Below are 25,976 nucleotides of genomic sequence, written 5' to 3'. Positions count from 1 at the left end.
TAACACGCTAATTACTTGGCCTTCTGAGCAGATAAGTATCAAAAGCATCGCCAACGCTACTTGATCAGAGAATTGATCAGAGAAAATATTACCATCTGTCTTATGAAACATTGGTAGCTTTATGTGTATGTTTTGTACGTCGTGGCCATCTTACTTTTCCCTCTATCCTCTTTTTCAACTATCAGATTTTACTTTCCTGTATTATCCTGGGAGTCACCACTATTTGGCATCATATCTCGGAGTAAAAAAGGATTTCTCAAATTTAATAAATCAAGAGGTAAACTTTATGAGGAAATAAAATAAAAATTATTTTTTGCATCAAAAATGGAAACTTAAATATATGCATAATGAATGGATAGAAGAAAATATTTTGAATTTCGGTATTAAATTATTTTAAATGATTCTCAAATAATTTCGATACTTTACGAGCGTGAGAAAATGCAATATTAGAAACATATTCTGATTACTATAACGCTTTAATTAAAAACAAATTCCTTGTATTCAGTAATCGCTACAGTTTTTTTTTCATAACACGCTTGTTAAAAAAAGTTTATTTTTTTAAGCATGCATTTTGAGCTCTACATATCTCTACATACAGGCACTACATGTCTATGCTCAATATTTTAAAGGGAAAAAACACAATGTAAGATGCGTCCATTTTCTTAAAATCTCGTTTTAAGGTCTTATAAAAATAAAATAAAAATATTGACATTTCGTAACATTTAATAAAAAAAATGAGGTGGTTTCTGTTTATCATTCTAACTTACTGGTTAGTGTTAACGACAAACTAAGTTGCCAACTCTATTGTATTAAAAGAGTAAGGTAAATATAAATAAATGCAACATATTTATCGTCTAAATTAATCTATTAAGTACTAAAATAACAAAGACTACAGAGTAAACTTAACAAACGAAGGAAATTAAGAGGATAAAGAAATTTTAGTCATCTTTATTATTTCATAAGGTTTAATATCATAAGTTATCTTAATGCTCACAGATATTTAATTCAAAAAAGTGCCAAAACATTCCAATACTTCTTCCTTTTTTTCTGTGTCTCAAAACTTGTCATCAACATACTTGTATACGGTGCCAAAACGGCTGTATTTATTTTTAACGAGTTTTAATGTTAAAAATATATTTATTTCAGCTTTAACATTGTTTTCTTTATTATTCATTTCCAGTACAAATTCAACATTTCTTTCTTTAGATGTAAAAAATTATTAACTTACTTTCTTAATTAAGTTAAAGGCATTTTTAAATGATATAAATTTAAATAAAAAAAACTAGTTCGACATCTTCATAAAGAAATAAAGGCAAACAATATTTTCTAGGTTTGCTTGTATTAATTAAGTGAAGGAATAAAGCAGTAAAAGAAATCAATACCTTGACGCAATAAGCTGAGATAAAATTGTAATTTCTTTTAAAGCGACAAGGTATTTTATGATCTGATGAAAAGAACTTACAGTATAAGTACTTACACAAACACGACTAGTGGATAAAGCAGCACTTCGTTTTCAGATACGCCAGGGGGCAAAAATAGGCGCACTTGTGCTTCTAAAATAATATCGATCAAATTAAGGTAAAACGCAAAAGCATAGTTCTTCATTAAAAACAAGTCATTCTTAAGAAGAAAAAAATTCAATTATTTAGCTTACTGTAGCCGTTTTGAACAGAAACTTGAAATGTTCGAATTTGAGGAAGTGCTTTTTCTTGGATGATTGCCCTTAGGTCATCGTTAGTATCAAGTGTATCTAAAAAATATTAGGAAAAAAATTGAAGAAGGATAATTTTTTTAAGTTTTCATTCCTTTATTCTGTAAATAAATTAGCATCGGGATACAATTTATTAAACAAATTATGGGAAAATAATTAGTTCATATTTTTTATCGCCATAGAAATGCCTTCGTCACTGTTTAAACAAACATCACTTATAATTAAATTTCGTTCACGAAAGCATAGGAACTTTGAATTTGCAAAGCAGTAACTAATTACGATTGCTTTTTAATTTCATAGTTTACATCTTCCAATTTTTAATGTAAACTTTTACTTTGACATTTAATCAAATTTCCTCAATTCTTCTACGTTATTTAATACAGCGACAATGCATTATTGTAAAATACTGTTGGATTATGCAATATGAAAGTGAAATTAGATTACGCAAATTATTAAATTAGGAACTACAAAAGAATTTAAAAATATGCCTTTTGAGGCATTTTTAATCAATAGATTATTTTAAATAAAATAGCAAAAAAATTCGTTTTTTTTCAAACTTTACAAATTTTAAATCAAAGGAGTCATTTAAAATTTTTAAAATAATGATTTAACCAAGAAATTTCTTCCTCTCAGTCACTAAATCATCAATACAGGCTAACATAGCAGTTGAAAAAGATTGAATTTGTTTTTTACCGTTGGCAACAATGACTCCACTATATAGAAAATGGAGGTAAAATGTAACTAATATGTTTCATAAAATTCTTTTAACGAATATTTAATTAAAAAGAACCTCTTTTTATCAATAAATATAAACAAAAGCATAAATTTCTTAAAACTTTATCAATTATTGACATTTTTTATTAACGTATTTTTAATTAATAGACTAATTTAAATAAAATAGTAAAAAAAATTCACTTTTTTTTCAACCATCACAAATTTAAAAAATTCAAAAGAGTCATTCAAAATTTTTAAAATAATTATTTAACTAAGAAATTTTTGCCTCTCAGTCAGTAAATTATCAATACAGGCTAACATAAGCGTTTGAAATGAACTGAATTTGCTTTTTACCGTTGGCAACAATGACTCCATTGTATAGAAAATGGAGGTAAAATGTAATTAATATATTTCATGAAATTCTTCTGACGAATATTTAATTAAAAAGAACAACTTTTTATTAATAAATATAAACTAAAGCATACATTTCTTAAAACTTTATCAATTATTGACATTCTTTTTTATTTCTTTTGGAATTTAATTACTATTTTTCCACTTATTTCCGTTCTATAATAAGAACTAATTTCGAGGTTATAAGACTGCATTGGTAATAATTGATGAAAGACGTACTTACCAAATGTTTGATTATATATCGATCGAATTTCTATTTTGGGTATGCCAGGTCCTAGACATTCAAGCACGTAATACTCAGAAGTTGGACTGAAAATAACATTGAAGTAGAGACAATCGGGTCCTTCCTCGCATGTTAAGCACTTCGTGAAAGTAGTGGAACGGGCTTTTTTACCAGATACTGAAAACAAGTGTCGTTCTCCTGGACGGTTTTCCAGAGTAGTTAAATAGTACCTGCACGTTTAAAAATTTTCTTTATTAACATGAATAATTGCATGTATCAAAATTTTAAAAGATGCACCGTTAATTATAATGCTAATCAAGGCATATAAAAAAACTATAAACCATTTTTGTGCTGAACTAAGAACAATTGAAAAACCATTTTCTTTGCAAGCTCTCCATAATTAAAAGGTGCCAAAGCGAAATTCGTATATCCAAATAAGTAGTACCTGTTAACGTTAAATAAAGCCTGTACTTGCAAAAATTTTCGTTTATGAATAATTCCATGTATGAAAATTTTAAAAGATGCACCGTTAATTAGAATGACAATCAAAGACTATTAAAAAATATAAACTATTTTTGTGCAGAACTAAGAACAATTGAAAAACCATTTTCTTTGCAAGCTCTCCATAATTAAATGGCGTCAAAGCGCAATTCGCATATCCAAATAAGTAGTACCTGTTAACTTTAAATGGTGCCTTTACAAAAATTTTCATTTATGGATAATTAACATGAATAATTCCATGTATGAAAATTTTGAGAGATGCACCGTTAATTATAATGCTAATCAAAGACTATAAAAAAATAAAAACCATTTTTGTGCTGAACTGAGAACAATTGAAAACGAATTTTCTTTGCAAGCTCTCCATAATTAAAAGGCGTCAAAACGAAATTCGTATATCCAAATAAGTAGTACCTGTTAACGTTAAGTTCTGCCTGTACTTTTAAAAAGTTTCGTATATGAATAATTAACATGAATAATTTCATGCATGAAAATTTTTAACGATGCACCATTAATTATATTGCTAATCAAAGACTATAAAAAAAAACATTTTTGTGTTGAACTAAGAACAATTGAAAACCAATTTTCTTTGCAAGCTCTTCATAATTAAAAGGCGTCAAAAAGAAATTCGTATATCCAAATAAGTAGCACCTGTTAACGTTAAATAAAGCCTGTTCTTTTAAAAAGTTTTGCTTATGAATAATTAACATGAATAATTCCATGTATGAAAATTTAAAAAGATGCACCGTTAATTAGAATACTAATGAAAGCCTATAAAAAATTATAAATAACCAATCTTTCCGTTTAACTAAGAATAATTGAAAAACCTTTTTTTTTGCAACATATCCACAATTTAAAGGTATTAAAGGGAGATTCGAGCATCTAAATAAGTTTCAAATTAAAATAATTTTCAATAGTTTTTGTTAAAATAATCTGTTATAAATAGAACTTTGGGCTCTTTTTGAACAAAACATATGGGTTATAAACTTATTAAGGAGCACGCTTCTATATTTTTGTTTATAATGTTACTCATTGAAAATACATTTAAAAACTAAAGATCTGTATAGAACGAAGCATTACAGGAATGAACATTAGAGAAATTTAACAAGCTGAATTGAGGGGGAGAAATATTTAATATTTCTCTATTTAAAATAATGTATATTTAACTTGAGATTTGAACAGAAATCATTAACTTCAGTGATTTTCGAAAATTTGTTTCTTAAGAATGTGCTACAGTGCTCCTAAAAAGTACTAAATGCTTACATAAAAAACAAAACTGAAAGAAGTAAAGGAAATGTTTTCCAATAATTAAATAAACAAATCTAAAGGGGCTTTAGATGCAGCCCGGATATTTAATTTAATATCTATTCTAATAATTTTTGCTAAATTGGTGTAGTTATCTGTGTAAAACACAAAGGAAAATGTTCTTAAAAGTTGTTTATACTCAGATATTATTTTAGATGTTAGTTTCTGAGTTATTAAATAATAAACGAAGTCGAATTTTTTAAATTCAATTTCGCAATATCTATTCGAAAGATATTTTTCAAATTTTGATTTTGAAATTCAAAATAAAGTTTTAATAATGGTGTAAAACTCTGCGTATCTTACAATTCAAAACATTTTTTGACTATTATTAAATAAATAATAAAAATAATATTTAATTATTAAAAATAATTTTGGTATAAAATTATCTTTGAATAAAATAATTTATTATTTCGCGCAAAAAGTAAATTAACTTCAAAGGGTCCAAACTTTTAAAAGCTGTTTTTACCAAACTATTGAGGCCATATTTTTTTTTTAAATTACGGCTACCCTCTGTATTTTGAGGATCAAAAATCTGAATCCGACGAAAAAAGTCATGTTTATACAGCTAAAGTATTTTTTGTGTCTCATTTTGCTATTTATCAAATCATCTGGACTAATTAATTAAAGTGTTTTATGTTAGGCCCTCAAACTACTAGTCATAATAAGTGAAAATCCTATAATCCCAAAAGTTATTCCTGATATTCAATTTTTGTGCTTTGAGCATTCATTCGTTATAATGCAAGTACAACGTGCAAAAATATTACGTCAGCAATAAAATCTTCAACTTGATTAAAATGTTTCCTAGGAACGATATGAAAAAAAGTAAGCAAACTAAATTTAAGTAGTAATTTTATATTATCAAAGTAAATTTTATATTTTGTGTACTTTTATCTCCTGTTATTTGAATCACGTTTTCTCAAACATCTTATGATCCAATAATTGTATTTGCTTGATGTATTAGAAAGGTTTGGCTAACATAATTTTGATTAAATACACTTAACTCTAAATATATATTGGAGAGCTTGTGCATCCAAATTAACTACTATTAGCACTGCAAGGCACATGAGTGGAACAATTATCAACCAATCACTTGTTGTATATTAAATAATGCTAACGATGTCTGAATTATCCAATTACTTGCATAGGGATTCTAACATCTTACACAGAATGACTTGCTAACTATGAAGCTTCATAAATCTACGGAACAACTCTAAAATTTATAAATTATTGTAAGAAAGCACTTTCAACATATGGCAAGTCTATTCTGAAGTTTTAAAAACAGAAGAACACAATTCAAAGGTTTATTGCTAGTATTATAATGTTAATTAAACTCACAGAGTATTTGAGCCTCCATGATAGGCAACAACTTGAAAAATGTCGAAGCGACCCTGAGTTAAAAAGTCAACATGTCGAGTCTGAAAAATAATTTTTTATTACATGTCGAACATGAAACATAAATTTCATTGTTCATAAGTCAAAGAAATCGAAATTTTTTTTATTACTCCTCCATTTATAAGTACTTATTAGGTATGTAAGTTTAAAAAGACATATCAACAAACATATATCATTTAAATTATTAATATCTAAAAAGTATTTTCCTACTTTTTTGCATATAATATGACATAAAGTTTTAGTTCAAAAACACTTATACTTAATAACTAGGTACAATAAAACATATCAACTCTGTTGCACTTCTTGACTCAAATTTTATCTCAGAATTACATTAATTATTTTTAATCATTGTCCCTTCAGTTGGGATTTGATTTGTTAAATAATTTTATAATGTTCTGTGAGTTACAGAATATAAATTACTTGTGACGAAACTTCTTTAAGATGATTTAATAAAATCTTTTTTTACTGTACTACCTTTTAACAAATATTATTTAGCAAGTAATAGCTTTGAAAAAGAGTTATATTTAAAATATTTTTTTGCGATTTTGGGAAACTTAAATTATTTAGAAAGCCAATAATCCTGTTCATACAATATTATGAACGCATTATTAATATTTAAAGCATAGGGGAGAGTAAAATTTATAAGGGAGTTCGTAGTTGCATAGTTTTAATTTCGAAATAATTTGATAAACAATAATTCTAAGTTTAAGATTAAAACGTAAAGAGAAATAAGTGTAACATATTCAATAAAAGTCATGCATTTAAGTACATTTAAAATCAAAAAAGTATAAATTATGTTTTTAAAACGCGCAATTAAAAATAGATTATAATGAGATCCAACACCAAACTGTTTTTTTAATCATTTGATAAGAAATAAAAAGTCTAAAATTAAACATTAAGAGGAATAATAAACTATTTAAGTAATGCATCTGAAAAAAGTTTTAATCAAGATAAAAATAATAAATGAGAATTATTTTGAAACTTAACAATAAACAGTTGAAAAAAAGGCTAAGAAGGAAAATATTTTTTAACAGAAAAAAATAATAATAATTCCTGTTTCACACATGATGCGCATTCCAGAATTCAACTCAAAAAGCAACCAAAGAGATTTAATGGATACCCTCGTAAATCATTGCCCAGGAGCAGACTGGAAAAAAAATGATGGTGAAATGAAAGTTTTTAGCTAGTATAGATAAAAAAAAATAATCAATAATGATGCTTCTCATTTTCTCTAGTGCCCATATATCTTCAGATTAAAGGATGACAAGTTTTCAATATATTTCAACAGCGTTTTTGATTTATCACAATAGAAAAGATGCTTCATACTTCGTTTTGAAATTCAGAGTTTTGACAAATAAAGAATCTAACACTCTTTATAGCGGTGCTGCTTCTGCTTTTATGGCAAAATATATTAACCAAACAATACTTTCTATTCTCTTATTTTGTGCGCTAGAACAGAATGTGAATTTTAAGCATTCAACTAGTTTTAATTCATTTGGCTACATATCTAATAAAAGTAATATTTTCAGGAGAGGGCTTTTGCAGAAATATCTTGAAAGGGAAAAATAATATCACATTTCTAAAGAGTTTAGTTAAAAATCTGAAAATGCAAAATTTTATAAATTTCAGTTATTATACTCAAAATATATTTTTGTTTCATTTAAGCTAATTTCTACGGATACGGACACGGTAGTTCATGCGGATTTTGCATTAAAACATCTGAGACTGACCAACAATAAATGGCTTCCCACCGATTCAACATTATTATAACGTCCAAAAGAAAGCACACCATTAAACGTTAATTCCAATATAGATATCCAAGTTGTACATTCAACAAGTTGCCTTACATTCATTTTCCCGAAAATCAACTAATTAAGAAAGTTAAATATTTTCAAGCATTAAAAACAAAAATACCTAATTTAGTAATGTGACATTTCATGGAAAGATTTTAATTTAAATCACTTTTTTTTGACGTATAATAAACGGAAAACACCTTGAATTCACTCAAAAAGAAGAAAGTGTTCAGTATCTATTGTAAAAATGTTAATAAAATATGGATTAACATAATAACTAAAAATAAGGGATGTAGCAACGTTCTGGAGATATCATTAGAATTTGCAATTTGCCAACATTAGGTTTAAAGGGTTACATTCTCAATAATTACCAACGTTCTTTCAAAGCACTAGCAAACATTTTAGCTGTTTCTTGTAAAAAAAATCTTTGATTTCGTTCAATTTGTATTACCTTTTAAACTAAAGTAACAATTCACATCATCCTTGACCAGTTATTGAAAATGTATTCTCCACAACAAATGTCTCATTGCTATCGGATTGCAATGAATCTATATCTATATATATTTTGGTCTAGGAATTGAGCCCGAATAGTACATTTTCTTCTCGCATTTGCCCTGTTGTCAATCAGATAGTCATCGGAGAACATTCCTATTTTCCTTTCTTAACTGTACATTCACGCGTATTCATCAAATTTCTGATTATGCGTTTTGTAATAATGCTGAGTTGAATAAAAAAATAAGAATTTTCAAAATTATGAGGAAATCTCTAGTAATAACTGTCGAAATATCATACGGATTTGAAAATAAACAATCGTTTTCGAGAATCCAAAGATAAGCGATTTTAAACTTGTAGGTTATAATAGAATCGTATTAAAAATATCAGAAATTAAAAAATTATGTCGAAACATTATGTTGTTATGACTTCCAGAAAAGCGATAAAAAAATACCTTGTGAAATTCACCTGCCATTATATTATCGGAATAAAAATACCGGCATTTTATAAAAACATATGAGAAATCCATAACATGAGTTTACGATGAAATCGATGGAAATCGTGTCAATAAAAAAATGATCAGTCAAATGCGTAATTCGAAATTCCCATGACGTAATAATCTCGCAATAAAAAATTTAAGAAAAACCTCTTTGACCTAATTTTAAATTTGGAGCAAAAAAAATAGAAACAAGTAAATATATATATATATATATATATATATATATATATATATATATATATATATATATATATATATATATATATGTGTGTGTGTGTGTGTGTGTGTGTGTGTGTGTGTGTGTGTGTGTGTGTGTGTGTGTGTGTGTGTGTGTGTGTGTGTGTGTGTGTGTGTGTGTGTGTGTACATGACAAAGAGAAATAAAAGATAATGAACAGAAACAGAAAACATAATAGGACTCTGAACACTTTAGTACACGATAAGACAGATTAGCAAGAGAGTAAAAGTTTGTGCTACTTTGAAAGAAGGTGAATATGCAAACACTTTGTGCCACTAATAATTTAAAAATTAATAATTTACCTTCCAGGATGGACGTTCCAGACTATTTGTATTTTGCTGTAAATGTAATTTTTCGTGTTAATTTTTCTGATTAGAATTACTTATATTACCCATAATTTTAAGAAAAGGACAATGTATTATTATGCATGACAATTTTACGTGCTCTTGAATAAGTAAGTCCAAATTTCAGTATAGAAAAATGTTTTCATATATCCGTTAATGTAAGTTGTTTTGAGATAACTTCATTTGGCATTTTTGACAAATTTTCGAATTTGAAAATGCCTGACCCCTCAAAAGTTTCATTATTAATTTCCTGAATAAGAAACAAAACATGATTTTTCTTAAAAATTTTTTAAATATCCCACATTCCTTTGAAAATTTCTACTTTTTTTCGCAAATTTTTGACTTATAATTTTATACTTTTTCTGAATGCTGCGCTATTTTAAAACATCGAGCCCATTAAAAGTCACATTAGAAGATCCTCAATTGAGAATGAAAAAAAAATCGCCTTCATAATATTATCAGTCTTGCGCAGAGAAAAAAACTATTAAACTTTCGTTTTTTTCCTTATATATTCTTTCTTTTTTGTTATATATACGAATTTTTAAAGTATATTTCTAGAACAGTGGATTTTCGAAGCCTGTCACCAAGGAAAATATAAAAGCCACAATTTTTGCGTCTTACACTTGAAGCAAATAGTAATTTTAATCTACTATATACATATCATGTTGCTGTGAAAAATTGTCTGGGCTTTAGAACGGTAGAGTAATTAAAATATTTTAAAAGTTATTAAACCTTTTTTAAAAATCTAAATTGGCGGCATTTTACCACCTAGATGAAAATTATTAAACTCGGTGCCGTATTTTCCGTTTTTGAAAATGTTTACGAACCTAGATAATGTGGTATTGAAGCAAATTTTTAAACATTGAAAAATTAGATCATGAACGCTTTTCTTTTCTATAAGACTATGGCTTTTTTCCCTATTGACGTTTTGGGCCAATTTTAGAATAATCATAAACTGTGCTAGCTTTAAAACTCTTCCCAACAGTCATGACTCAATTTTGCAAACTTACAGCAGTTATGAAAATATTGGTTTGAGAAAAAAGTTATTGCGATTTTTTTCTAAATTTTCCAAACTCATATATTTAAATAACAGTCAAAGGTTAATCAATGATATATATCCCCTTTCGTTCGACGACCTTTTGCCATTGTTAAGGGAGCTTCATTATTCGGCATCCATAAAAGGACTTGGCATTATTTGCGGAAAACCGAACAAGGTGCTGATTAACAACTTCATCTGAATTTAACTTCATCTGACTTCATCTGAATTCCACACCAGGAGTTTTCAAAAGAGCAAAACAAGTGGAAGTCTAACGGTGCAATGTCAAGCGAGTATGGTGGGTGGCGCAACATACAGCATATAAGTTCCAATAACTTTTTACGGGTAACCAATAATGCGTGTGTCTCGCGTTATCATGATGGGACACTACTCCTTTACAATTGACAAGCTAAGAACAATTCTGAATGACAAACTCTTTCAAATTGTCCGATTGCCTACAGTACACATCTGAATTGATTGTTCCGCTCCTTGATTTGAGCTCAAAAATCCCCACACCCTTTGAATCCCACTACACTGAGAGTATAATTCCTACAATAAAGCTTTGAATTAAAAAATAAACTAAATTATTTTATTTCAAATTTGAAAATTTTTTCACTCATTATTTAAATTCTTTTGAACCAAGTAATGAAATGTTAATTATTGGACTTACGTCATTATAAGCAACTGCTACGTGTTTATAGTGGCCATGCTGTCCTTCTGGGAGTGGTAATCTCATGTACCAGCTGGTACCATTTTGACCAAAAAAGATTGGACCTCGTAAATCAACCCAACCTTTCCTGCTCGGTGGACTCTGTTCATATATCTGAAATAAGATGCATCAAACAGGAAATTTTTATTCTTTTTAAATATATATAAATCTATAACTTTATTTAATTCAAAAGTTTGAATTCAGTTAAACTTACCACAACACAATACCAAAGCTCTGCGGAGCACTGAGTGACTACAGAAAAGTTCTGAGATCTAGCTAACCAAATAACAGCTAAACTTTGACTATCAATCCACTGAACAGATGTAAAATAATGATCCCTGAAAGGAAACTAGAGCAATTAAATTCTGCAATAAGTGCATCAGATTTATTTCCAGTCAGGCAGCTTTGCGCATGCAGGAGCTAGATAGAGCTAATTAACTTTAAATGGAATACATGGGTAGAAATAGTAAGCCGAAGTTAAAAAAAGTACAAAATGAAGAGCAGTTCTTATATAATTTTATAACGATTAAAATTTTACAATTTTAAATTTTGTAGGTCAGAGCTCCGTCTTCTCTGGCTTGGAGAGTAGTGCGATTCTCTGCTACAAAGGCTTATTTCGAATAGACTGCGCTCTCTCCGATAGTTTCTGAGCGATTCAGAATCCACTATTTGTTGTGTTTTCGGTGACTTCAGAGCTGGAAAAGCCTACGACTATTTAGGCAGTTGGAGAGACTTACCAGGTGATACCAGGTGATTGCTACCACCATCTTTTGTCCTATCTTAACTATCATAGTATACTCTGCAAATCCATGAGCGTTATCTTCTATTGCTTCTAAAAATGTATATTAGCTCTACTCGCAAAGTTTAAACAGAATTTAAAGAATAAAATTTTATAATTGCATAGTTGATGCAAAGTTTAAACTTATATGATCCTTACATGCTTTAAATCGTATAACCAAAAATTATAAATTCACATCCATAATGTTTAAAATAATATTCTGGAGCAGGCATGCTGAATTGAAGATTACTGAAAAAAAGTATTAGAAATAAACTGAAGCAGGTTACGAATTTAATGTAAGGATGCGGTATCCATTGTTATATATAAACATGTACTTGGTACAAATAGAAAAAAATAGTTTATATAAAAGTAGTTAAATTATTTTTAACGCTCAAATACATTAAAAGTGTTGCAAAAATATGTGGTCTAAATGCGAAATATACTGCATTGGTCTACCCATATATTCCTAGAAAAAAGTAATTAACCAGCAAATAAAAACCAAATATTTTCATGCAATTTCCTAAACTAAGAGTTACGCGTTAAATCAGACAAATCCTTGTATAAATGAATCAGTGCAAATGAAAAAAAATTCTGCATGCATGGCGTATTATGTCGTTTACTTCCAAATCTCTGCGTTTCTTAAAGGGATTTATGAAGCAAACATTTTAAATATATATACATATATATTTAATTATTACTAAGCATAATACAATAAAACAGTTACAGCAGGGCCTGTGTCCTGTAATAAAAGTTTTAGTAAATAATTGCCCAAGTAAAACATGCTCTTATAAACTTAATCATGAATAGATAACTAAAACCGGAACACATCATGTACGAAGCGATAATTCAGGAGTCAAATTTATTTAAGAATCAGAAAAGACCTTTCTTTTTAACGGTAACGTTTTATTTACCAAAATGACTTATATGGGAATAAAATAATAATTGATTTTTGAGAATTATATACTGCTCAGGCAGATCATTTGAAAAAAAAAATATAATTAATTTGATACATTTAGAAAAATATTAATTAAAAAAAAGCATATATTTCTTTCAGAAGGAACAAACTACTATTTTTAACTAATTATCTGAGATAAATCTTTAACATTATGAAACTAATTTTCTTAAACTTAATTAAGAATTAAACTTGATTTCTTTTTTTTAAAAAAGCTGCAAACCTGTCACCATCCAATCACTTATAATATTTTTTTTATGAAAAGCATTTTTATTTTTAGTATTTCTGATTAATACTAACTCATGGGTGAACTTAATTTTCTCTTGAGAAAAAACAAATTATTCAAAAACTTCTTAAAATCGTTTCGTATAATTTTTGATAGGTTTATTTTTTATAGCATAAAAAATACACATACTTTAAATAATTAATTTTCTCAGAAATAATTCTGAACTATCTGCTTATTTATTTCTTTTCAAAAGCTCTAATATTGTCTAATAGAGGTTGAATCGGTAAAGCAAACTATTATTTTATTCAAGAACTAATGCTTTTCAAAATAAAACTATATAATCACATTGTTTTTATCCTATAAATTCTTATAGATTTGTGAAAGATAATAAGTTTGTTTATAAGCAATATAATAATGTTAGCAAATTAAAATCTATATCTTATTTGAATTTATAAGATTTCTATTAAATATCTATAAGATAAATAATTTCTATGTATTTTGAGCTGATTAAGGTAATTTAATAAAAAAAGAAATTTTTGAAAAGTATTATAACGCACTCATAGAAACTATTTGATGCCTGATGGTGTATTTAATATTACTTAGTTTAACTTTATAGAATTATTTTAAAAATTAATATTTAATTTGAAAATGTGGTATTTAATTAATCGAAAATATTGTTATTTTAATATCAAAAAACAAATTTATATAGTTTGTAAAAAATTATGGACAATATTAAAAGGAATAAAAAAATTTTTTTTTAAATTTTGTTTCTCCAGAAGAGAGTGCTCCGATTGAACTGATTTAATTTTGCATCTTACACTACCTATAATGCATTAATAAACAAAAATGAAAGCAGGATACAATTATTTTTTTAAGTAAAGAGATCTGAGCAGTGGTGATTCGAGAATTGTTGGATTTATCAAAACACATATCGAATGACTGCAAGCTGGACCCCATAACCACGTCTGCTAAGGAAGGGATACTTTAATATTCTAAATAAAATTGGATTCTTCTTCGGAAAATTGGATTCTTCTTCGGAAAATTTATTGACTTGTATTTTAAACTATTAATTTTGGATGAATGATTTTTGTATTAAAATTAATAAATATGATGTTGAAAAATTTCGTCACTATAAACTCAATATTTCGTCCCTATCCCAAAAGTAAGCAAAGGGGCAGTTGAGTTTGGGTGTCATAAAATTTTCTATCTTCTCCATTTTTATCCTTTTTTTTTTCAAGATGCATTTCTCGAGGTTTCTCCCTTTTGAACAATTTGCAAAGCATTAATTTTTTTTGTTGAAAGTTATTTTGTTCTGTCGATCAAAATGCTAAAATTTATATGTTGATTCTTCTCTGCACTTTTTACAGAATTTTTTCAAGCTATCTGTCACAAAACTCCCTAGCATTAATATCTTTCTGCAAGATACTTTTCATGAAAACAAACATATATGTTACTAATTCAAAATAGCAAAAATTATTATAATTTTTTTGATTGAACATGTAATAGTTTTTTACTCTAATATTATGGGTGATATTCCTGCATTTTTCTTTTTTTTTGGGGGGGGGGAGATAAAATGCGTTGCCGGAAAAAAGATCGATGACGAAATCACTCGAGTGGAAGTCCTCAAATGCGTGTTTCGTTTTGAAATGCGTTGTTGTAATAAATAATATCGTATAAAGAATATCGGACTTAAAATATATGGAGAAATAACTGCTAAACTGTAATTACTGCTAAAAATTAGATATAATCATTGCTTATAAAGTAAGTACTCAAATGCATGATTCGAATTTTCTATATTGTTTGAAATGTATCGAATTATTTAAAAACCTAACGAAATCAATATTAATAACTGCCGAAAATTCAATCAAAACATTACATCGATTTGCGATAATATCAGCGTAAATTGAGAGCGTCAAATGCGTGATTATCTGAATGTATGATTAAAATATTACGAGTAAATTTCCGTATAAAAGAAAACTACAATTTTTTACTTCTCCAAAGAAAAATCTTTATTCAAGAACTCTGCAACGTTCTGCGACAATGTCGCCGTGTCGTTGCAATTTTGCCACTGGATCTGTTTATTTTCTCTGGAAAATTCAAATTAGCAAAGCAAGATTCCTATTCAGGATTTCGAAGTTTCTCTAACACCACTACTTGGTAGTGAAGTTGAGAGGGTAAAGTTTAACATATGATATAGTTCATTAAAGTACATTTGAAATGCATATGTTTCGAGATTTTCGTCTTATTTACCAAAACATATAAATTTAATTTTTTTTTGGACTAGCAGTAATAAAATATCAGAATTTTCTAACAAAACATAAAAGAGTTCATTCCAAAAAAGCATCAAGTTGATGACAGAAATTAAAAAATTACAAACCATAAAATGAAAAAGAACAAAACGTATGATGCAAGTAAAAGGTGTGTTTTAAAAAGGGTGAAGTCAAAAGCGAAGCAAAATGCTCGTGATCACAAACCACACATGCACTAACTGGTCTTGAACTTCTCGGGGTGGTTTTACGTCTCTTTTTAGAATGTTAGGAATATTTCGGAGGTCAACCACCCACAGAAATGCTGAAGGATTATCTCCGCCAGGCTACAAAAAAGAAAAAAATAATATGCATTTCATTGTGTTTATCACTTAGTTAAAACTTTTTTAAATATACCATTTTATTTATAACTAAATAAATATATCCATTTATTAAAACCTACTAAATATATCATTCGATTTAAAAAGGATTTATTACATTAACTGATTAATTTTTTTTTAAAATTTGAATTAATTAAAATGAAAAGCAGTATTATTTGAAAAGCAGTATAATTTATTAAAAATATAATACTCTGTCACGCATTGTCTTATAATTGTTGCTTGAAAAAAGTAGGATCAGCTCAGGCGCTATCTTCGTCATCTAATTTGAGTGAAGAAAAAAAACTTGACATTCTCGCAATGGTTGCTAAAAGATAGATCCCTGAGACGCGAGACTTGCAGCTCAGACGCAGTTGGGCGGTGTGTTTTATAATATGTATACTTCTAAAGGTCAAAAACACGTTATCAGTTGGTCTATATTGCAATAGCCAAAATATAATTTTCATATATTTATTTCATATATTTTGTACGCAATTTATTAACATATTAAGAGTGATGGATTTTGTATTAAATGAAGTCGGACTATATTATAGATTCTACATTGCTTACACATTATAAAACAATTGTAATTATACATTATTTAAAATGACTGTGAACTGAACTATTTTTTATCTGCGTTTTTTTTGTTAAACTTGTAATTAACAAAAAGGCAATTGAAATTATTTGGAAAAAAAAAACTACTTATTTTAATAATTGAATAGCATTGCATTACACTCTGATTCAGCAAGTTAAGTGTTTCAGTTTTTTTTACCTAAAATACTTTTGATATCCATAATCTAATTCCATTTGCTTTTATTATTTATATTAAACTTACGGTTTACAAGATAACAAGTAATATTAGTTATTAGAGATTTTTAATCTGTTATTAAAGATTTTAAATATTTTTAACTACAAATGTTTTCAAAATTCGATCCTTTCTTTCTTTTAAATCTCACCATTTTTTCAAAAAATCTTTTATTCGAAAAATAAAAACTGGAATAAAATAAAATATTAAATCTAGAAAAATAAAAATAGCTAAGTTTCCTAGCTATAATGCTCTTATAAATTCTCAGTTAATTACTTTTGGTAAAATTAATATTTATTCAAATCGTATCTTTCATGACAGTTCAAATAAGGAGAATGTTGTATAACTTAGTTGAAAGCTTCTAAATTTATAATGTAGTGTCCTAAATAATATTTTTCTGAGCTTTCACTTAAGGGTTTGCAATAATCATGCTCTTCAAAAGAAGTAATGTATAAGCAAGCAACTTCAAATTTAAAGTTATTAAAATGTTAATTTTGAAAACACATTTTAAATTAAGAAAAGAAAACCATTCTCAATTTCTTACAATGAAATTCCAAAATTAAAAATGCTTCTGTCTTAGATCACAAACTATGATTTCTAAAGCGCTGTTTAAGTTTAAAACTACTTCTTCCGTAAAGTACTGTTGTAAACATGTCTTAAGATAAAGCTTCTTGATTTAGTAAGTAGTTCCGGATAAATATTCAACAATTCCACTTACTTTAGGGAAGCGTAAGGAAAGGAATTCAGGATAAGCACCCTCTGAATCGTTTCTGCTAACGTTCCCGTACCAATCGTAGTAATATGCGTTGACTTTCGTATCATTAATTGTTGCATAACAAAGAGAATTACCATCAGGCGCCCACCATACTGCACTGTTACTTCTCAAAAGTTCCTCTGAAAATAATTCAATGCAACAGATATTCAGCCAGACGCACACGTACACAAATATATATATATATATATATATATATATATATATATATATATATATATATATATATATATATATATATATATATATATATATATATATATATATATATATATATATATATATATATATATATAAAATAATTTAAAACAAACCTTACCTTCATAAAGATAGTCTGGAATACCATTAAATATAATTTTATCAACTCCACTATTAGATACTGGATAATGGGCACCATTTGCTTCAGGAACATAGTATAAATTATTTTCGAAAACATAAACCTATTAAAAATGTTAAAATGAAAAATATTGAATCAATATCCATTATATATTTAAATTTCAGACAATGCGCTTTAAACAGCAAGTAATTTTGATGAACAATTATATCCAAAAAAATTAAAAGACATCAATGGGTAACGTATATTATTGCTAATAAACTGTATTTCTTTACAAATTTATTATAGTTGTTCTTACATAGGATATCTGTATATGCATTTATATCATTTAAAGTTACAAATTATTTTTGAAAACATAAACCTATTAAAAATGTTAAAATTAAATATTGAATTAATATCCATTATATATTTAAATTTCAGACAATGCGCTTTAAAAAGCAAGTAGTTTTGATGAACAATTATATCCAAAAAAATTAAAAGACATCAATGGGTAACGTATATTATTGCTAATAAACTGTATTTATTTACAAATTTATTATAGTTGTTCTTACATAGGATATCTGTATATGCATTTATATCATTTAAAGTCACAAATTATTTTTGAAAACATAAACCTATTAAAAATGTTAAAATTAACTATTGAATTAATATCCATTATAGATTTAAATTTAAGACAATGCGCTTTAAACAGCAAGTAGTTTTGATGAACAATTATATCCAAAAAAATTAAAAGACATCAATGGGAAACGTATATTATTGCTAATAAACTGTATTTATTTACAAATTTATTATAGTTGTTCTTACATAGGATATCTGTATATGCATTTATATCATTTAAAGTTACAAATTATTTTTGAAAACATAAACCTATTAAAAATGTTAAAATTAAATATTGAATTAATATCCATTATAGATTTAAATTTAAGACAATGCGCTTTAAACAGCAAGTAGTTTTGATGAACAATTATATCCAAAAAAATTAAAAGACATCAATGGGTAACGTATATTATTGCTAATAAACTGTATTTCTTTACAAATTTATTATAGTTGTTCTTACATAGGATATCTGTATATGCATTTATATCATCTAAAGTTACAAATTATTTTTGAAAACATAAACCTATTAAAAATGTTAAAATTAAATATTGAATTAATATCCATTATATATTTAAATTTCAGACAATGCGCTTTAAACAGCAAGTAGTTTTGATGAACAATTATATCCAAAAAAATTAAAAGACATCAATGGGTAACGTATATTATTGCTAATAAACTGTATTTCTTTAAAAAAATATTACAGCTGTTCTTACATAGGATATCTGTATATGCATTTATATCATTTAAAGTTACAAATTATTTTCGAAAACATAAACCTATTAAAAGTGTTAAAATGAAAAATATTGAATCAATATCCATTATAGATTTAAATTCTAGACAATGCGCTTTAAACAGCAAATAGTTTTGATGAACAATTATATCCAAAAAAATAAAAAGACATCAATGGGTAACGTATTTTATAGTTAATAAACTGTATTTCTTTAAAAATTTATTATAGCTGTTCTTACATAGGATATCTGTATATGCATTTACATAATTTACAGTTACATAATTTTATATATATAAAAATTTTACTAATTCTATACTTCTCCTGATAATAATTTTACCAATATTAACTTACTAATTGATTATCGCGAGGGCCCCATGCAGCATACTGCAAATATCCTTCAAAGTCCTCAGGATGATGCAGTTGTGAAACCGTTCTAAAAATTTTGAAATAAACATTATTTAGAAAATTATAAATTTAATTTATTCTGGTTAACAATTATTTTAAACAGCTATGAACTTTTAACAGCAGGTAGCATATTTTATGAAATGAACTGTAATAGAATAGTCATTTTAATCCAAACATTTAGGAAAACGTTAAACTATATTTTTCAACGAAACTTACTGCATTACATTTTGCAGTTTTTAAAGTAACTGAAGTTTTTCGGAGCAGAAAAACCGAAAACCCTTTTTTTAAATATATATTTAATTGTTTTTCTTTTCATTCTTTATTCCTCAAAGACAATATAAAAGTTACGGCAATGTTGTTCACAATCCATGGCCTTTATTATTAATTGCATTATAATATCTAATCTATATTATCTAATAATACGATAAAAATTTCATTCAATATGTAGCATGGCAGACATTTATTCTTTCATATGTATCATATGATTTAGTTTTTTTATAAATCAACTAAGGACACTTTTATTTACCTATTCATAACAATTGTGCGTTTCCGAACTTCTAACTGCAAGAAAATTATATAAAACTCTTTTGAACCATTCTGACACCAATTGAATCAATTCTGACAACACCTGAACCAATTTGGCAAGGTATAGTATCCATACCTTCAATGCCGTGTAAAGTTTGCAATGTCTTTTGTACTGTGTAAAATTTAAAAGTTTCCCTTAAAGATGATCTGCAATATTGAGATATCAACGCTCAGTAGGATCATATTTCACGATAATAAGGTAAATCTTAGAAAAGGATAAAGCAGCTTTATTTGATACTGTTATGGTTCAAGCTTTATAAAATTTTTAATAGAGTGTTTAATTAATCAAGTAAGGGACTAAAAAATCTTTAACTCTTGAAAGCAATTTTTTAAAAGGAAATGCACAAATTAAAAAGGAAAGGAAATACATAATTAGGAAATACAATTTCATTAAAATTATTTTTAAGTGATACTGCTTCATAAATGCTATTGATTGATTATAATAACTAAGATAAAAGAGAAAAAAAATAATATTTTATGTCTTTCAAGAAAATTTAATAACTATTTCTAAATTATTTTGTTTTTAACTTAAACAGGGGTGATTGTGAGCCCAAGTCAAAATTCCGGAAAATTGAGTTTAAAAAATTTAAAAAAAAAGACAGTTTGAATTGAAAAAATAGAAAAAAATTTAAACAAGGTTTTTTACCCTTTTTCTCAATATTTCTTAGTTTACTTAAAATATATTTAAAATTTTACACATACCTATACTATTTACACATACCTATGATGACCTGGAGAAGTAATTAAAATTTACAAATATGTCTTTCTTGAGTTTATGATTATAACAACTGTTTACTGATAAAAAATGAATATTAATCATGAATATAAGGTTATAAAGTATATCTCTGTCTCTCCCTTACAAACAAATAAAATAAAATAAACCTTTGAAAATTTGATTTCCGGAAACTTCCGGACACTGTTAGCGAAAATTCTGAAAATCCGGATTTTTTCCGGAGCACAATCAGCCCTGCTTAAAATAAAGATATTGAGAATAAGGAAAGTTACACACATCAATTTTTTATGCTATAACCATTTATTATTTTACGCTACTCAAGACACATGGCTTGAAACTTAAAAATTTCTCAATTTAAGCTTTTAGTTTTCTAAATTGTTTGATTTCCTTTCGTTAAAACTATTTAGGTTCATCTTTTAAGTTGAACTACAAACCTGAAAGGAAACAGCATCTATAGATATAAAAACTCCCTACTCACTTGTTTTCTAGATCAAAAATCTTATATTTTGCATTAAATGAATATCTATAAAGCTGGAAAAGAAGAAAAATATTTTGTATCAGGAATTAAAGAACTTTAAATTATGATAGTACCAAAATGCAACAGATTTTTACTTAAACTTTATAAAAAATAAAGACAGTGTACCTTTTTTACATCGTGAAGCAAGAGAACATAATTGTGATCGGCCGATATACTGTATTTCTTTACATCGTAATCAGACTGTTGAAAATAATAAAAAATGCATTAAGTAAAATATGGCTGTGAAACAAAAGATTTAATTACTAGTATTAATGTTACAAATACACAAAAAATTAACTACTTTTAATTAAATTTCATTCTAGCACAAATATACCAATTGTATATTTTACTGTCAATGTATTATTCCGGACAGCTAGTTTACAATCCAGGGGCCTTTAACGACTGGCTCCCTCCTTTGGAGATTTTATTCTAGACTGTAGTTAGTCCCAATTTTAATACAAGCTTTTATTATTTTTAAAATTTTTTACCTGAACTAAAACAATGTCAAGAATCATGTTTTTTTTATTTAAAAAAATGCTATGTTGGGGAGTGGGTCGTTAAACGTCACTGGATTATAAAATCGCTTCCGGACATTCTATATAAGGCCTTATCCTTTAGCACAGTATGAAGGATGAGAACTTTATAAAATGTCTATTATTTCTATAAAATGAAAAATGAAAAGTTTAAAACAATTATATAACTTCCTTAATTATATAATTAAAGAATGCCTGTAGATTTTTCCATTACTTATTCTTCGAAATAGCTTGAAAATTTGTGAAATAGCAAGTAATTTCCTACTTTGCCTTTGAATACAGGTATTCTATATAGAGTTTAATATAATGATGGTGAGATGCATGATTGAGATCATTTTATTTGAAACATATTTCTTAAATTGTAGAAATTATGAAGAATTAAAACTTTAAACATTTCCTTAAGGACCAAGAACTTTCAAGAAATTAGAATATTTGCTTGTTATAACTTACTAATGATTTAAAATAGAACAAAATGTGTACATTAAATACTTATAAAACAATATACTTACAAAAGTTGTATTCTCTAAAATAACCTTTGATGATTTAGTACGCACGGAATACATAACTAAGTGGCCATTTTTATCTCTAAATTCTAACTGATCATCTGAAAACAGAATAATAGTAAACGATCTTAATATATTATTAAGTACGACTATCAAGTAGGTGCTGAAGATAATATAAGGCAATGATTTCCCCTATATTTTTTAAAAATTTGAAAACAAACATACTTCTTAAAAAGTTTCAAGTAGTATTAAAATTTAATTTGAAAGTTTGACCAAACTTTTTTTCTTACTATACTATGATGCATTCAAGTAATAGTTTCATTTTATATTTGGAGAAAATGTTGGTATGATAAGAATATTAATATGATAAGAAAAGAAAAACAAATGTCAACTTAGAGAACATAAGTTTTCAGTTCAATATCGTAATTAAATTATCGTCTACACATAATTAAGAAGCATATATTATTCATGTACTTTGAACTTACAGTTGACAAAGTTTGTCTTGAAATCTGATAGTTTGATGAGATATTATTCAACGTATTTTGTCTTGATTATTATGTTTTATGCACATTACTTAATTTAAAATTTTATTTCAAATTGCTGTTAAAACTTTCTTTAGGGAAAAAACCTTCTTATAACTAGTTGTCTGTTTAAAAGTGCTTCTGAAATTGATGTATTTCAATTCATAAAAAGGGAAAAAATTTCTTTTTCTGCCTACTTAAAATAAACGATGTCTTCAGTGTAAGAAAATTTTATTCAATGGAGATCAGAAAGAAAGTAACTAAATTTCATAATTCAAAAAAATTAAAATGATAGAAAAATGAGTATTCAAAAGCAGAAGAAAAATAACATTTGGATTATCATAGTAAACTATTTTTTTAAACAAATTGTATAATTTTTTTCTTCATATAATGCTCTGGTATCACTAAAATCAAAAGTGCTAATGAATTTATCGTTCAAATATTTCTAATAAGTTTATCAAATATATATATATATATATAATCAAATATTTATAAACAATTGAATCAAAATACTTAAGAATCTGAATTTGAGGGATTTTTAAATTAATAAAGCTCGACACCTTTTGATATGCTCTTGATAAAACAATGTTTAAAACAAACTAGAAAATTTTAAATAATTTTTAAAGATCATTACTGATAGTTAAAAATAAATCTTAATTTGATTTAATTGTGTCTAACTTTTAAGCTCATCTACCAAATAAATTCTGACTGGCAAAATTCCACATTAAACTTAATATATTATCTGCAGTGTTTATTTCCAGAAGGCTAAAGCATTTCAAGGTGTAATTGAATTATTTCTTAGAAATTTTCAAACTCTATTACAGGGGATTTCTTGATTACATTAAAGACAATTTTACATTTTCCTACAGAATGAGTTTATTTATTTGAACTTTACGTTGATTACGTTTAGCAATAACGAAAAATAACAGATTTAGTAATAAAATAAACTATTAAAATTCTAAGAAAACGCAATTTTAAAAATTAAAAGTATTTCAACTAACATATTTCGTCAAAACCTTTTTTTATAAAAATAATGGTACTCGCAAAAAATTATTACTTTGAGTCTTAAAATTTTGATCACACATAATTACGAGCACACTATTTGATATATCATGAAAATATTTTGAACTTTATTATTTCTCTCATGATTATTAATATTGTTAGTTCGATATTTGAAACTGAGTGATCAAAGCCATGCTGCGTAATATCTTTTGACTTTTAAATTTGTGTTTTAGAAATTTTTACGCTTAAACTAAAAATTATATATACTTATATCACAAAATAATACGACGTAACAGTAAAAAACATGCTTCGCAGTCATTTCATCATGACCTATTTTTTGAGACAACTGTCTTAGTTTATGGAAAAAAGAAACTATTTATTTTTGATTAATTTAAAAAAACACAATGATTAATTCAAACATATTTTGTTCTTTTTTTATATTTGTATAAAAAAAATGATATACATTTTTGACAGTTACAGCCCTTTAATTATTAATAAAAAATTTTTTCAAATACAATGAATTTACCATTTAATTAAATGAAGCTTAACATGTTTAGAAAGACAGAAAAGTAAATTTATAATCTGTCCCTATGTATCATGCATTTTCCTTAAACTGTTAGTCATTTTCTAGATAAAGTATACTATCACTTCTTCGTTATAAGATTTACTTTGAATATACGAATATTCTGATAATTAAATTAAGTACTAACTTCATTACTGTGGTTTTAATCAATTTCATAGATGCATATGATAATTTACTTAGGCCTTATTTATTGAATATTTAATATAGATGATTATTTACGATTATTTAAAGATATTATCGCATGTCATAATTATAATTTCTAAACATCAATCCTAATCCTATGATAAGATGGCTGCTTTATGTGTCATTTATAGTTGTTAACCATGTGCGCATAATTCAATCAATACATCAAATGCCAGCTATAATTGTTGGTATAAGAAAGTTCGTTTCAATATTAAGTATTTTTATTCGATCTATGTAGTTATGCAGTTAGTACTATTAGTTATACAGTAAGACGACTAAACTTCTTCAGGAAAGTTAGAGAAATATGTTTTCATATTTATGATTGTATTATCAGTAATAAATATTTAAAATCTGTTGGTTTCTGTATTATTGTTTGCCATGGTTCATGTTTGTTGTAAGTTTTACTTTAACATTTTTAGAAGGGTTTTTTTAGTATATTTTATGTCTTATAATAATGCTATTTTAATTTACTTGATATTTGCGCGATTTATTTTATGAAGCAGCTCAGATAAGCTTCAAAGCAATTTTATAATTTCTCATATGTCTCATCCCCTAATTTCCACATTAGGTAAAATTTGAAATAATAGCATCGCTAAATTTGTGTTTAATATAACTACGTTTTACAGAAAATAGGGACTGTTTAAATCATTTAAACATTTCTTATTTTAAGATTTTAAATTTTTTTAAATTTTTCATAACCTATCTACGTTAAAACGAATTATTTGAACTCAGAAACTATGATATATCCAGGTTTATTATAATCCTATGATTCATTATCATTATTAAAACAACTATTTCTTTGAGACAATTGGGAATAGTTTGTGCATACATATAAGGATAACAATGCATACCAAATAAAATAAAAATTCACACAAAAAGAAATTTGAATTTTTGCCAATTTATAGTAGTTTCATTACTGCGCAAAATAGCAAAAATATCTTGAAAACTGCTTTTATCGTTTTCTGTGATTCTGTTAAACTTTCAAAACCCATTTAATTATAATTTTTTGAATTGTCGTATCTAATGTGAGTGTAGCATATATTTTTTGTCAATACTTAATAATAAGTAGAATAAATTTTTGCTAATATGTTACTTAGCGTGCATTTGCTAAAAGCCAAAAACTTATGGGGATTAGCTGTTAGACCATAATATGTTTAGCATTGTGTAAAACGGTCACTAAAATCCATATATACATAATATGACTTTTTAATTTGTTATGATTAAGGTTAG

General features: G+C 26.5%; 1 protein-coding gene across 1 annotated transcript in view; it reads right to left on the bottom strand.

Moving 5' to 3' along the window:
* LOC107456089 (inactive dipeptidyl peptidase 10-like) overlaps positions 1–25,976 on the bottom strand; it is a 267,929-nt gene that overhangs the window by 10,364 nt on the left and 231,589 nt on the right. The window contains exons 4-16 of the mRNA XM_087167493.1: positions 22,464–22,558; positions 21,548–21,622; positions 21,383–21,435; positions 19,533–19,614; positions 17,840–17,960; positions 17,467–17,642; positions 15,795–15,913; positions 11,579–11,702; positions 11,326–11,478; positions 6,198–6,277; positions 3,060–3,289; positions 1,655–1,750; positions 1,478–1,553 (exon numbers count right to left, since the gene is read on the bottom strand). Coding sequence (XP_087023619.1) covers positions 1,478–1,553; positions 1,655–1,750; positions 3,060–3,289; positions 6,198–6,277; positions 11,326–11,478; positions 11,579–11,702; positions 15,795–15,913; positions 17,467–17,642; positions 17,840–17,960; positions 19,533–19,614; positions 21,383–21,435; positions 21,548–21,622; positions 22,464–22,558 — 1,480 coding nt within the window. The remainder of the gene's footprint in view (positions 1–1,477; positions 1,554–1,654; positions 1,751–3,059; positions 3,290–6,197; positions 6,278–11,325; positions 11,479–11,578; positions 11,703–15,794; positions 15,914–17,466; positions 17,643–17,839; positions 17,961–19,532; positions 19,615–21,382; positions 21,436–21,547; positions 21,623–22,463; positions 22,559–25,976) is intronic.

Source organism: Parasteatoda tepidariorum, chromosome 7 (assembly GCF_982258835.1).
Source record: "Parasteatoda tepidariorum strain Cologne lab strain chromosome 7, Ptep-v5.0, whole genome shotgun sequence".
Classification (NCBI taxonomy): domain Eukaryota; kingdom Metazoa; phylum Arthropoda; class Arachnida; order Araneae; family Theridiidae; genus Parasteatoda; species Parasteatoda tepidariorum.
This window is presented reverse-complemented; position numbering and strand designations above follow the sequence as displayed.